Source organism: Nerophis lumbriciformis, linkage group LG02, assembly GCF_033978685.3.
Source record: "Nerophis lumbriciformis linkage group LG02, RoL_Nlum_v2.1, whole genome shotgun sequence".
Taxonomy (NCBI): domain Eukaryota; kingdom Metazoa; phylum Chordata; class Actinopteri; order Syngnathiformes; family Syngnathidae; genus Nerophis; species Nerophis lumbriciformis.
Genome location: NC_084549.2, coordinates 14,761,704 through 14,776,868, shown reverse-complemented (window position 1 = coordinate 14,776,868; position 15,165 = coordinate 14,761,704). Strand labels below are relative to the sequence as shown.

The window sequence follows — 15,165 nt, the reverse complement described above, 5'->3', positions numbered from 1 at the left end:
TTATTTCAGTAATTTGATTTACAAGGTTATATGACCTAGGCCCGGGGTGTCAAACGTATGACCCGAGGGCCGGATCAGGCCCGCGAACAGGTTTTATCCGGCCCGCGGGATGAGTTTGCCAAGTATAAATATTAACCTGAAATTTTTAAATGAAAGAAACTGCTGTTCTAAATGTGTCCACTGGATGTCGCAATAGCAAGTCTTTGTATCTTTGTCGATGATGCTACATATTGGCCCTGTGATGTCCAGGGTGTACGCCGCCTTCCGCTTGATTGTAGCTGAGATAGGCTCCAGCACCCCCGTCAGGGGCGCCGCTTGGGATTTTGGGCCCCATGAAAAGAATCTTTACAAGGCCACCAACACATTTTTTCTGTATTATAATTTCATCATCATTAGGGGCCTCTCTGGACCCCCCTACATCATGGGCCCCTAGAATCCGTCTCCTTTACCCCCCCTTTTCGGCGCCCCTGACCCTCGTGACCCCGAAAAGGATAAGCGGTAGAAAATGGATGGATGGATGGATGTTAGTTGATCAGTCAATGAAAATGAGCAAACTACTTAAATATTGGATTTTGATATACTTTTTTTTATCTTGATAGATTAAAAATTAACACCAATGAGTTGACTGATGAACATTATCACATGATTTATTCAAATATAAATAACGACAAATAAAGTATATATACTAGTAACCGCAACAGGTAATTGTAAAAAAAACAACAACATTATGATTTGTACAATTTCAGAATGTGCTTGTTCTATTTTTAAACAAAGAAAACAATTTGAAGTTGTCTTTATTATTAAGTTATCGTGCCGTGATTTTACCATCTACTCCCACTTGGGAGTAGATTTTTCTCCATGTGGGCCCCGATCTAAAATGAGTTTGACACCCCTGACCTAGGCTCAAAACATGCAACTCAGGATATTTCAAGCTTTCTTTTGATATAATTTTGATGATCCATCCATCCATCCATTTTCTACCGCTTATTCCTTTTGGGGTCCCGGGGGGCGCTGGAGCCTATCTCAGCTTCAATCGGGCGGAAGGTGGGGACCTCAAATTGAAAATCTCAAGAAAAATTCAAGTTTTCAAACACTGTAAGCCATGATCATCAAAGTAGTAAATACATGCTTGACATATCTGACTTTGCATGTAATGAGTTTATACCACATATTAGCTTCGCATTTGAAGTTGAATTGCTGAAATGAATGGACCTTTACACGATATTACATTTTTTTCAGTTTTACCTGTTCACCACTGAAGAAAAGTTATGGATATTTGACTATCAGATGAAAATTGGAACCTAAAATGCACTATAACGTTTGGGGTGAACGTAATGTGACCTTTGTGTGCACATGTCCAACTGTTCAATATTTAATTGTTGAGCTAAACAGCACATAAGACAAGAAATATGTTGCTGCAAAATTGCCTTATGTTGTCAATTGATTTATTACACAGTAAATACAGGTACAGGTTCAATTGTATTTCTTTTCATTTTCTATTTATAGGTCATGCACCGCCAACTGCTATACCCAAGTGGACAGGTCAAGAGTAAAACAGTAGATTCGTAGGACCAATTGTGCATCAAGTTCAACAGCAAACCCTGGCTCCCATGCTGGCTGTCGCAAATCCCCCACTCCATACCCTCAGCCATGCCTGCAACCACCAAATCCACCAGGAGAAAGACTGGCCAGAGAGCAGTGAGCAGCAAAAGACAAACCGGCAAATCAAATAAGGCCACAGGGAGAGCTTCAGAGCGTCTCCAGACCAGGTCGACGTCCAAGGCTCAGTCAGGTCGAAGCCCTCGAGGAAGAGCCAGTAGTCGGGTCTTAGGTGGAAGAAGCGTGTCCCCTGTTCGGGTTAACCCTGCCCTCGATGTAACAGGCTCTGTAAGGCTTAGGCGCTTGAGCAATGTGCCTAACCACATTGGCGAGTTCGAAGACCCCCTATGGCGCAGGAAGTCCCCACGGGGTGTACGGGTGTCAGCTGATTCCTGCTTGCCTCCCAAACCATGCAGAGGTGCAAAAAAGACCAGGGGAGGTCGAGGAAGAGGAGCCGCATCACATCGCAGAAACCAGTTGATCACCAGCATAGACGAAACAACTACTGATGTCCATAAACCAGAACCGTGTATTGATGAAGAACATCTTCCAGTTTCTCTGAAAACTGATTTTCAGGTCCCTGCCAATAAAAGTGCTAAAGAGGGAAGCCCCCTTAAAGCGGATTCTCCACCGTATAATGACACCCTGGAGGACTGTGTGCCGTGCGGCTGTGACAGCAACATAGCCGAGCAAGACCACCAGACAAGCATTGAAGGTGATGAAGATGAAGGTAACCTTCAACTGGAACCAAGCAAAGATAGCTCCTCTGAGCTAGGTGCTACCAGGGTTGACTCCCCGGCTTTGCAAGGACCGGCTCAAAAACACGACCTTCTCAAAAATGATATTTTGGACTTGGGAGGGAATAGGACTGAAACCGCTGAGAAAAAGGAGGAGATACATCTTAAGGAAGTTGCTGAGAAAACGCCTCCAAGATCTGATGAAGCTGAGCAAGTGACGGAGGACATCGCTGATGTGCCGGCTCATGATGTTAGCGATGTTCTGACCAATACAGCTGCATCCCACCTAAGCACCCCAGCCTCACAACCTCTGGAATCACCACAGTCCACTGAAGGACCACAGGAAGAGTCGCAAGATATGGTGCTAACTGTCCCAAACACAGCTACCTCAAATTCCACCAAAATCCCCTGCGCGTCAGTGGACCTTCAGAGGCAGAGTGAGACAAAAGTGCAAACTACCATTCATGGTGCTATGCCTCCAGTCCCAATAACTTCTGCTGTCCCAGAGACCTCCAAGGTGACCAATCAAGTGCGAAGTACACCTGTTATTATCTGTAGTGGGTACCTTAAATCAAGGAGCTTCTGGGAACCGCAGCAAAGTCCTCCTCAAGCAAAGACGCACACCAAAGATAGGCAGCCTTTTCCAGAACCATTAGAGGTGGAGACGTCTTTGCCATCATCAAGCATATCTGAGTGTGACCCGGTGCCCGAGCTGGAACCACCGCCAAAGATCTCGACACCCTCTCTGGACGGCAGTTCAGTGTTGTCCTACAGCTCAGAGAGCACACGTTCTTCCTTCTCCTTTGACACAGAATCCGAGCTCGGCTACGGAGACTCCTCAGTTTTGTCTGGACCCTGCGGGCCTGAGGGCGGGCACCTGCCCTCCTGGCGCAAGGAACAACGGAAGGAGCGGAGAAAGCGTAGCAGGTGCGGGAGGTGCGAGCCGTGCCTGATGAAGATCAGTTGCGGCCGGTGCAGCTGCTGCTTAAACCGCAGGACCGGTCACCAGATCTGTAAGATGAGGAAGTGCGTTGAACTGAAGAGGAGAAGGCCGTCAAGTCCACTCGTGCTCCCTGTTGCCCAGGTAAGGCTTCTTAAGTATCCCGTGCAACAACAGCTCGCGCAGCTACAAGTAATGTTATTGTGAGAATTTCCAACAATGGCTTGAAACGTGGCGCCTCCTTTCTGTCAAGCTTTGACTGATAGGGGCGGAGTGTGGTATGAGTATACAGTATGTGACTTGTGTATGTAAGATGATGCCCTTTATTCTTGTCATGTGCGGGTGATAGTGCAAGACCGCTAATCCTTGTGTGTTTTAGCCAAAATAACATTGGAAAGGAGTCAGAATGATTAATACAGCAACTGCATCAAGTGCACTGTAATGTTATGAGAATTACATACATACCGCTTATTAAGATGATTATTTTGGCCTCACTCATAGAAGGGTCTTATTTCTGTACAAATGAGACCTCTGTTACTTGCCAGAAACATGTCTTAATCTGGGTCATGTCCTCTACTTCATGCTCCTCAAGCAAAGATACTTACCACAGAAAGGCGGCCCTATCCAGAACCAATAGAGGTGAAGACATCGTTACCGTTACCGTCATCGTCAACATCTGAGTACGGAATCACAGCTTCTTTTTATAGGCTAACTCTGATATTTTTTAGAGTCTTGGGGACGAGTCAGAAGTGCACTGTAATATTATTAGAATGACATACAGACTAGATTTCGCACACGTGAGACTTCTGTTGCTTGCCAGAAACAGGTTTTTATCTCTGAATCAAGTCCTCTTCTTCATGCTCCTCAATCAAAAGGCACACTACAAATATGTTTTGCCTTTTGCAGAACCATCAAAAACACTTCAACATTATGCAAATGACACACAAACAGTGCATACTACTGATGTATTTTGGTTATTTCGGCCTTCCTTTTGTTGAAGGTTAAGTGAGACCTGTTATAAGCAGAAACATGCTTATCTCTGCATATTTGCCATGCCTCTCGGAATAGTGACATTTACAATGGGGCCTCTTTTGTTGCCTGTTGGCTCAATATTCCAGTATTTCTGTTGTGTTTGTTATGATCAGTTTGTTTCAAATGGCAAAGGAAAGCATTGGAATAGCATCCACGATATGCAATCCTAATGTTGCTTTGTGTTCAGTGTGTCCCACAGCAGCTGTTTGCTAATGTAGCTAATAGTCCAAAAATGGCATTATTTGTGCAACTTATTATGGGAATATTATAGGCCAATCACATTGTGTTTGTCTTTAATATGACGCGTGCAGTTTTGTGACCAGCAGAAATGTCCTCTTTCATTGTTTGCAGCCACGCCATCTCCCATGTGCATCGCTCAATGGTGTCCATGTGGCTGGGGGGGAGGGTTCGGCTCCAACTATGAGTGAGGGTCTATGTGGCGCTGTGTGTGTGTGTGTGTGTGTGTGTGTGCGTGTATTGACCGAGCCCTCGGCGTCAGCATAGGCAGATTAGAAATGATTGTTATATAACACCTGCAGGTTTATTTAAGTTAGACCTCTGTGCACTATTGCCTAGTATAGGAGGGGACAAGGGGAAAAGAATATGCAACCGTATTATTATGAACGTCCTGAAATGTGGGTCAGTGTGGCTCAGAGGCTCATTTGCAGTGCTCAGTTTGTTTGCATACTCACGTTCACACACATTTGCAGATTCCCTCTGATTCAGAGCTGTCTGTTTCCTCTGTCGTCTCACGCGCTCACTTATACATGTACTGCACCTCTAAGGTTGAACACTGTCCCTGCGATTTGTTTGTAAAACAGAAAATAGAAATAGTCTGTTCCGATGTCACTGTCACAGTGTTCATTTTGACAGCAGTTTTTAATTTAGTTTTAGTCATATAGTCTTTTGACGAAAATTTATTTTAGTTTTAGTCTAGTTTTACTCATCTATATTGATTTAGTTTTAGTCAACAAAATTGCACAACATTTTAGTCAACTACAATTGGAGTATATTTAGTTGACTAAATATAAAGTACAAAACCCAAAATCAGTGAAGTTGGCACGTTGTGTAATTCGTAAATAAAAACAGAATACAATGATTTGCAAATCCTTTTCAACTTATATTCAATTGAATAGACTGCAAAGACAAGATATTTAATGTTCAAACTGAGAAACTTGTTTGTTTTTTTGCAAATAACCATGAACTTATAATTTAATTGCAGCAACACATTGCAAACAAGTTGGCACAGGGGCATGTTACCACTGTGTTACATGGCCTTTCCCTTTAACAACACTCAGTAAACATTTGGGAACTGAGGAGACCAATTTTTGAAGCTTTTCAGGTGGAATTCTTTCCCATTCTTGCTTGATGTACAGCTTAAGTTGTTCAACAGCCCGGGGTCTCCATAGTGGTTTTTTAGGCGTCATATTGCGCCACACATTTTCAATGGGAGACAGGTCTGGACTACATGCAGGCCAGTCTATTACCCGCACTCTTTTACTATGAAGCCCCGCTGTTGTAACACGTGGCTTGGCATTGTCTTGCTGAAATAAGCAGGGGCGTCCATGATAATGTTGCTTTGATTGCAACATATGTTGCTCCAAAACCTGTATGTACCTTTCAGCATTAATGGTGCCTTCACAGATGTGTAAGTTACCCATGCCTTGGGCAGTAATACACCCCTATACCATCACAGATGCTGGCTTTTCAACTTTGCGCCTATAACAATCCGGATGGTTATTTTCTTCTTTGTTCCAGAGGACTCGATGTTCACAGTTTCCAAAAACAATTTGAAATGTGGACTCATCAGACCACAGAACACTTTTCCACTTTGTATCAGTACATCTTAGATGAGCTCGGGCCCAGCAAAGCCGGCGGCGTTTCTGGGTGTTGTTGATAAATGGCTTTCGCTTTGCATAATAGAGATTTAACTTGCAATTACTGATGTAGCGACGAACTGTAGTTACTGACAGTGGTTTTCTGAAGTGTTCCTGAGCCCATGTGTTGATATCCTTTACACACTGATGTCGCTTTTTGATGGAGTACTGCCTGAGGGATCGAAGGTCCGTAATATCATCGCTTACGTGCAGTGATTTCTCCAGATTCTCTGAACATTACGGACCGTAGATGGTGAAATCCCTAAATTCCTTGCAATAGCTCGTTGAGAAATGTTGTTCTTAAACTGCTCGACGATTTGCTCAGGTATTTGTTCACAAAGTGGTGACCCTCGCCCCATCCTTGTTTGTGAATGACTGAGCATTTCATGGAAGCTGCTTTTATACCCAATCATGGCACCCACCTGTTCCCAATTAGCCTGTTCACCTGTGGGATGTTCCAAATAAGTGTTTGATGAGCATTCCTCAACTTTCTCAGTCTTTTTTGCCACTTGTGCCAGCTTTTTTTAAACGTGTTGCAGGCATCAAATTCCAAATGAGCTAATATTTGCAAAAAATAACAACGTTTTCCAGTTTGAACATTAAGTATCTTGTCTTTGCAGTCTATTCAATTGAATATAGGTTGAAAAGGATTTGCAAATCATTGTATTTTGTTTTTGTTTACCATTTACACAACGTGCCAACTTCACTGGTTTTTTTACAACATTTAGTGTCTCTTTAAAGCACCTTTATTTAGACTACCTGCAAAGCATTTGTTTTCCACAAAAGTAGCATTATTTTATGGTCAGGTATGATGTATGATGCATACAATGGTCAATGCCAATAAATATCTTTCAAGCACCTTTTTTATTTTTTATGCTATGTCTCTGGCAAAGCAGGCGTGTACAGAATGTGTGTTGTGAAACGGAGTTACGGTGTATGCCTTCATTATGGTTTGTTTATGAACGCAGGAGACCCAAAAGCAGCAAACACACATAGCTTTAACTTACAGTTGTTTAGACGTCACCAAGACTCGCCTGCTGACGGCATTATATAGCGTCAGAAATAAAATGTGTCTTCTTCACTTTCTCCCAGGTGTACATGTTACGATGTGGAACATGTTGAATCCGTAATTGTTTTATTGTAAGGCAAAAGACACGCCTTTTTAAACAGGCTTTTCGGTGATCATCTGTTTTTTATTATTTTATTGTGTTGTTTTTTTAATCTTAATCATTAATATTTCTACTATTATTCTCTGAATGTTTTGTATTTATTAACGCATTAATGTAATATTTATATTATTCATATTTAAATGTTTACATATATTATATCATATGTTTTACATTATATATATATATATATATATATATATATATATATATATATATATATATATATATATATGTATATATATATATATATATATATTACATTAATAGCGTCAAAAATAAAATGTGTCCTCTTCACTTTCTCCCAGGTGTACACATTACGATGTGGAACATGTTGAATCCGTACATTTTTGAATGTAAGGCTAAAAACACATGTTTTTAATCAGGTTTTTCAGTGATCATCTGTTTTTTTAATTTTTTTATTATGTTGTTTTTTTATCCTAATCATTAATATTTGTACTATTATTCTCTGAATGTAATGTTTTTAGTAACGTATTAATGTAATATTTATATTTAAATTTTTGCATATATTTCATCATATGTTTTATATTACAAATATTACATTAATACGTTCATAAAAACATAACATTCAGAGAATAATAGTAGAAATATTAATGTTATGATAAAAAACAACACAATGAACTGATAAAAAACAGATGATCAGTGAAAAGCCTGATTACATTCTTCTCCTCTTCCCTTGTTCAGGCTGTCCTGACTAAAAAGAAAAGAACAAAGAGTTCATTTTGTGATACTTTCTTAACTCATCTGGGCTTCGCTTAGACCTATTTTGACCTACTGGCACCTTCCATGGCGCCATCTTTCGGAATAAGTGTTGCAAAACAGTGATGTGCAGATCGATACTGAAATAACTATACCACTGATACCAGATCTTTATGCTTTAAAATCGATCACCAAATCATAATATAGTTACTTTTAAAACTTTAGTTATTGGAGATAATGTGTATCTTTCAGAGGGACACAATGTAAACTAACTAAATCATTGAGATTATGTGTAAATCAATCAATCAATCAATCAATCAATCAATGTTTATTTATATAGCCCTAAATCACAAGTGTCTCAAAGGGCTGCACAAGCCACAACGACATCCTCGAAACCTGATTTCGCCTTTTTCTTTCGCCTAGGTAAGTATGTAACGTCATTCGGTCTCATTTGTTTATTCAGGAAAATCACTGGCAATTAAAATGAGTCACTTCTAATTATGAAGTAGTTCATGTATATTTATACTTTTATTGTAGGCTATTTGGAGACACTGCACACTGAGTTGAATATGGATAAGATAACGCATTCAGTGCAGAATAACGCCATCGTTTGTTTCGCCCTGGGATTTTGTGTCGCTTGAGGATGATACCCTAAGAGCAGCAACACTTGAAATACACTACTTTTTTAATTGTACCAGACACATTAGGTTTATTTTCATTCGGTACCGGATCGGTATTAGGGCTGGGCGATATGGACGAAAAAGTATATCTCGTTGGCGCGGTTGGGAGAGTGGCCGTGCCAGTAACCTGAGGGTTCCTGGTTCAATCCCCAGCTTCTACCAACCTAGTCATGTTCGTTGTGTCCTTGAGCAAGACACATCACCCTAGCTCCTGATGGGTCGTGGTTAGGGCCTTGCATGGCAGCGCCCGCCATCAGTGTGTGTGTGAATGGGTGAATGTAGAAATAGTGTCAAAGCGCTTTGAGTACCTCGAAGGTAGAAAAGCGCTATACGTAGGGATGTAATGGTACGTGTATTTGTATTGAACAGTTTCGGTACGGGGGTTCCGGTTCGGTTCGGAGGTGTACCGAACGAGTTTCCACACGGACATATTAAGTAGCGTAACGCACATTGTGTAAACAATGCACATCGATGCACAACACACGGCATGCTAGCAGCTAACGGGCTACGATAGCCTGACCATACGTCCTCTTTTCACCGGACATGTCCTCTTTTGCAGAGCTGTCAGGGCGGAGTTTCTTAAATGCCTCAAATGTCCGGCATTTTGAGTTAGGGTTGCGTGTATTTTCAATGTACGTTCAGGGTTAAGAAGGGGTTAAAAACTAAACTAATTGTGCACGCAGCAGCATTGGTGAGGGAGGGGCAGAGACAGAGAGAGCGAGAGAGTTATGATAAACGCGCATGCGTCCCCAGGCTCTGCTTTTTATCCATAGATTTATCAGATTTAATTTTTTATTATCTATAGCAGGGGTGTCAAAAATGTGCCCCAGAGGCCATTTGCGGCCCACAGCTAATGTTTTAAAGGCCCACGGCACATTCTAAAAATACTATTAAAATAAACAAAAACATAACAAAAGTGAAATAAAAAAGCTTAAAGGTGAAATGTAATTTAGAAAAAGTTGCAATGTTGACTAATAACATTTTTCTTTTTTTTTTCTTTCAAACTGTCATTGCTCAAAACAGAAAATTGAATCAAAATCAATGTTATTATGAATTATTGACCTATCCAAGGTTCCCATTACTTCACATCAAATATTCCACTAAGAAAAATATTTTTGGTGGAAGATTTTGCAAATTTGGTAAATAAATAACCCAAAAATTAATATTTTGTTGTTTTCTTACTGTACCGAAAATGAACCAAACCGTGACATCTAAACCGAGGTACGTACCGAACCGAAATTTTTGTGTACCGTTACACCCCTAGCTATACGAGTATAACCCATAACCCACATTCTTACTTAAATTCGATATATATCTCGATATATTTTCCGGTGAAAGTGTACATATAAAGATATTCATTTTTTGAGCGAGATTCACTGAAATTCAAGTGAATGACAACTGTACAGTCGGTAGCACTGTTATTAACCCAGTTAGTCAAGATGTCGGACGATATTTAGATGATATTTACAGCACAGAAAATAAACTGTTTAAGTAGCACAGAATTACATAACATAATTAAAATAGAAAAATATTCTTTCTACGTAAAATAAATAACATATCTGTGTATCAAGCTCAGATAAAAAAAATAATTTGCAGGCAGGCACTTTTTAATTCCCAGTCGATGATGTAATGGACTGGCACACACGTACGGTTCTAGTCAGCGCCAAGTAAGTGACTTGACTTAATTGTGCGGCTATGATCTTCCTCACTTTGGCATACATTTTTGGCAGCATTTCTCATGCGAAATATGCAACAATAACAATAACCCGAGAAAAGTTTTGATTTGGGCTTACATTGTAAACAACTCCAATGAATGTTTTATCCAGACGCATACAGTTGTTCAAATGTGGTCAAGTAGATGCATTGTGGGTTTCCTGGACGTCGTCTACATAGCTAAAAGAAAAATCTAAAGAAGAGAATTCCTCTGCCATCTGCCACTAGTTTTTTAAATATATAAATCGCGCGCTTGAATATTCCCTCTTCTCTTCTACGACTCTCTTGTCATCATTTAGGACTTCTGTTGTGATTTCTCTTCCTGGTTCCATGACCTGCCCAATCTAGCCTCTGATAGGCCTCTCCCTAATGTTTTGCTCTAATCTTAACCAATGGTCGACACGGAGCCAGGTGAGGTGGTTCGGGCATCTGGTCAGGATGCCACCCGAACGCCTCCCTAGGAAGGTGTTTCGGGCACGTCCGACCGGTAGGAGGCCACGGGGAAGACCCAGGACACGCTGGGAAGACTATCTCTCCCGGCTGGCCTGGGAACGCCTCGGGATCCCCCGGGAGGAGCTGGACAAAGTGGCTGGGGAGAGGGAAGTCTGGGCTTCCCTGCTTAAGCTGCTGCCCCCGCGACCCGACCTCGGATAAGCGGAAGAAGATGGATGGATGGATGGATGGATGGACTTAACCAATGGTAACTCATCATAGTAAACAACCAACCAATCATGGATGTTCTTATACGTGCAAGCGCGTCTTGGATGGAGGAAGAGGAAGGCTTGGAGTGTTGAGAGGGAGTGGGAAGCGGGGGAGAAGAAGGAACACAACAAATAAGCGGTATTTGGTCATTTTAACGTTAAATAAATTATATCGATATTGCGATATTTTTAATTCATATTTAGGGATGTCCGATAATATCGGACTACGATAAATGCTTTAAAATGTAATATCGGAAATGATCGGTATCGGTTTCAACAAGTAAAATGTATGACTTTTTAAAACGCTCCTGTGTACACGGATGTAGGAAGAAGTACAGAGCACCAATAAACCTTAAAGGCACTGCCTTTGCGTGCCGGTCCAATCACATAATACCTATGGCTTTTCACACACTCACAAGTGAATGCAAGGCATAGTTGATCAACAGCCATACAGATCACACTGAGGGTGGCCTTATAAACAACTTTAACACTGTTACAAATATGCGCCACACTGTGAACCCACACCAAACAAGAATGACAAACACATTTCGGGAGAACATCCGCACCGTAACACAACATAAACACAACAAGACAAATACCCAGAACCCCTTGCAGCACTAACTCTTCCGGGACGCTACAATATACACCCCCCGCTACCCCCCAGAATCCCCGCCCCACCTCAACCTCCTAATGCTTTCTCAGGGAGAGCATGTCCCAAATTCCAAGCTTCTGTTTTGAGGCATGTTAAAAAAAATTATGCGCTTTGTGACTTCAATAATAAATATGGCAGTGCAAGGTTTCCATAACTTGAGTTGAAGTTGTTCTCTTATTTTGGAAAACCTTGTTACATTGTTTAATGCATCCAGCGGGGCATCACAACAAAATTAGGCATAATAATGTGTTAATTCCACGACTGTATATATCGGTATTGGTTGATATCGGTATCGGTAATTAAGAGTTGGACAATATCGGAATATCGGATATCGGCAAAAAAGCCATTATCGGACATCTCTATTCATATCTTGTTTAAAAATATATCGATATATCTTGCAAACTCGATATATCGCCCAGCCCTTAATTTGACTAAATAAAGTAAAATCCATCCATTTTCTACCGCTTATTCCCTTTTGGGGTCGCGGGGGGCGCTGGAGCCTATCTCAGCTACAATCGGGCGGAAGGCGGGGTACACCCTGGACAAGTCGCCATCTCATCGCAGGGCCAACACAGATAGACAGACAACATTCACACTCACATTCACACACTAGGGCCAATTTAGTGTTGCCAATCAACTTATCCCCAGGTGCATGTCTTTGGAGGTGGGAGGAAACCGGAGTACCCGGAGGGAACCCACGCAGTCACGGGGAGAACATGCAAACTCCACACAGAAAGGTCCCGAGCCCGGGATTGAACCCAAGACTACTCAGGACCTTCGTATTGTGAGGCAGATGCACTAACCCCTCTTCCACCGTGCTGCCCCTTGTCAGACATAAAAGAAGCAAATATCACCCTTATTTGAGATATTTCATCTTACTTAGATTTCAGTTTTTGCAGTGCAGCTTGTTAACAACTTAACACACTGGCAGCTCTCGCAATTGTTGAAATGAGTTGAATTATTATTTTGAATATAATAAACATGACAGTATGGTATTTTTTTAGTTCATGTTTGATGTAGATGCTCAACAAGTGGCGCAGGGAAGGCGAGAGTGTTGTTACTGCAAATGTGCAATTACAGAGCAATAGGGTGATGGCCAGTCTTGCTGATCAAGCTCACACACCCTTCCTGCAAACATCTCTTCCACAGGATTGTGAAAAAGGGCAGAGGCCAAGTCGAGCGCCTCGTGTAGTGGCATGTCGATCGCTGTTCCTGTTTTCAGCACGCCTGCGGTGGTTTGTTTTGGTCACATAAAGTAGATAGCTGCTTCAACGCCCAGCGAGCCCAAAATATGCCCAGGACAATATGGCAAACAAAAAACAGTCCCCGGTTTGCGTGAGTTTATGCTTCAGTCAAGAATGGAGGTTTCCCTTTTTAAAAGATGTCTGGTTTCACTCAAGCTTGATGGCTCCCTCATGGCCTCGTCTTATATTGGGCAGTCAAGACAAGAACCTGGAACCTGGCCCTGAAGGCACATATGCACCAGACACTAAATGCTGCCTTTCATAGTTTTCCCAGCCCCTCTGACTTTATATAGTATATTTGAACAAAGAAGCCCAAACACTCTAACCCTTTTTATTGATGGATGACCAATAGAGACAGGTGTTATCATTACCGTCTTATGCAAACTGATACACATGGACATCATCTGCTTCGAACCAAAGGGGAAATGACCTATTTTGAAAACATTTCGACAGTCCAAGTCAGCCAAAACTGGATCATTTTATCCGAAGCACAAATCCCACCGGACAAATAAGTCACTACTTCAAGTGCATGGTGCATTTTTTTTATTACACATGTCTTTAAATGGAAATATAGCTAGCTATGTCGCGAAATCTCAAGACAGTAGACAATCCCTTTTTTTCTGTGTCGTTCATTGGAAATAATATAACTACAAATAATCAGTTCCAGTGTCAAACTGTCACCGTAAAAAGGGTTATTAACCATAAAGGCACATTTTTAAGTAACATATACATTGGTACTAGAGATGTCCGATAATGGCTTGTTTACCGATATCCCATATTTCGATATTGTCAAACTCTTAATCATCGATTCTGATATCAACCGATACCGATATATACAGTCGTGGAATTAACACATTACTATGCCTAATTTTGTTGTGATGCCCCGCTGGATGCATTAAACAATGTAACAAGGTTTTCCAAAATAAATCAACTCAAGTTATGAAAAAAAAAAGTGCCAACATGGCACTGCCATATTTATTATTGAAGTCACAAAGTGCATTATTTTTTTTAACATGCCTTAAAACAGCAGCTTGGAATTTGGGACATGCTCTCCCTGAGAGAGCATGAGGAGGTTGAGGTGGGCAGTTTGGGTAGCGAGGGGTGTATATTGTAGCGGAAGTTCCCGGAAGAGTTAGTGCTGCAAGGGGTTCTGGGTATATATTCTGTTGTGTTTATGTTGTGTTACGGTGCGGATGCTCTCCCGAAATGTGTTTGTCATTCTTGTTTGGTGTGGGTTCACAGTGTGGCGCATATTTGTAACAGTGTTAAAGTTGTTTATACGGCCACCCTCAGTGTGACCTGTATGGCTGTTGACCAAGTATGCCTTGCATTCACTTGTGTGTGTGAAAAGCCGTAGGTATTATATGATTAGACCGGCACGCAAAGGCAGTGCCTTTAAGGTTTATTGGCGCTCTGTACTTCTCCCTACGTCCGTGTACCACTACGTACAGCGGCGTTTTAAAAAGTCATACATTTTATTTTTTGAAACCGATACCGATAATTTCCGAACCGATACCGATAATTTCCGATATTACATTTTAAGGCATTTATCGGCCGATAACATCGACAGCCCGATATTATCGGCAGCCCAATATTATCGGATATCTCTAATTGGTACCTTACACTGGTCATATTATGATTTTTTTTTTCTACATTTAAAACACTTCCTTGTGGTCTACATAAAATATAATGGTGGTTTTTTGGGCAAAATTGTGCATAGATTATGTTTTACAGACCCTTTTCAAGTGCGCCGTTTTGTGGGCTGGTCTTATTTACGTGACTCTGCTTCGATTGCGTCTTCTCCCCACCATCTTTCTTGTAGTTTTTAACTTTTCCATAGCGAGTCTACCAACAGATAGAAGTTCAAACTATAAGCTACTTTGTATTAGAAATGGCTACAGCAGAAGATGCATGTGCATGTACGAGCCAGTCTGCCCCACAACAAGAGGATAGTGAAAAAGAAGGAGCTTACTGATTACAACGCGGCCTACGACGACAGACAAGTGCAAGGCTCTCTGGGTACATTTATACCATATATGGATAATCCGGTGACGTTTTTCCCAACCGGTGACGTCACAATTTTGTGCAAATTCCAAACAGCTCC

General features: G+C 41.4%; 1 protein-coding gene across 3 annotated transcripts in view; it reads left to right on the top strand.

The window, feature by feature from the left end:
- tet1 (tet methylcytosine dioxygenase 1) overlaps positions 1-15,165 on the top strand; it is a 78,893-nt gene that overhangs the window by 789 nt on the left and 62,939 nt on the right. For all 3 annotated transcript variants that reach the window (XM_061943360.1, XM_061943289.1, XM_072915579.1), the window contains one exon: positions 1,507-3,420. In XM_061943360.1, the coding sequence (XP_061799344.1) occupies positions 1,651-3,420 (1,770 nt within the window). In that variant the 5' untranslated portion in view covers positions 1,507-1,650. The remainder of the gene's footprint in view (positions 1-1,506; positions 3,421-15,165) is intronic.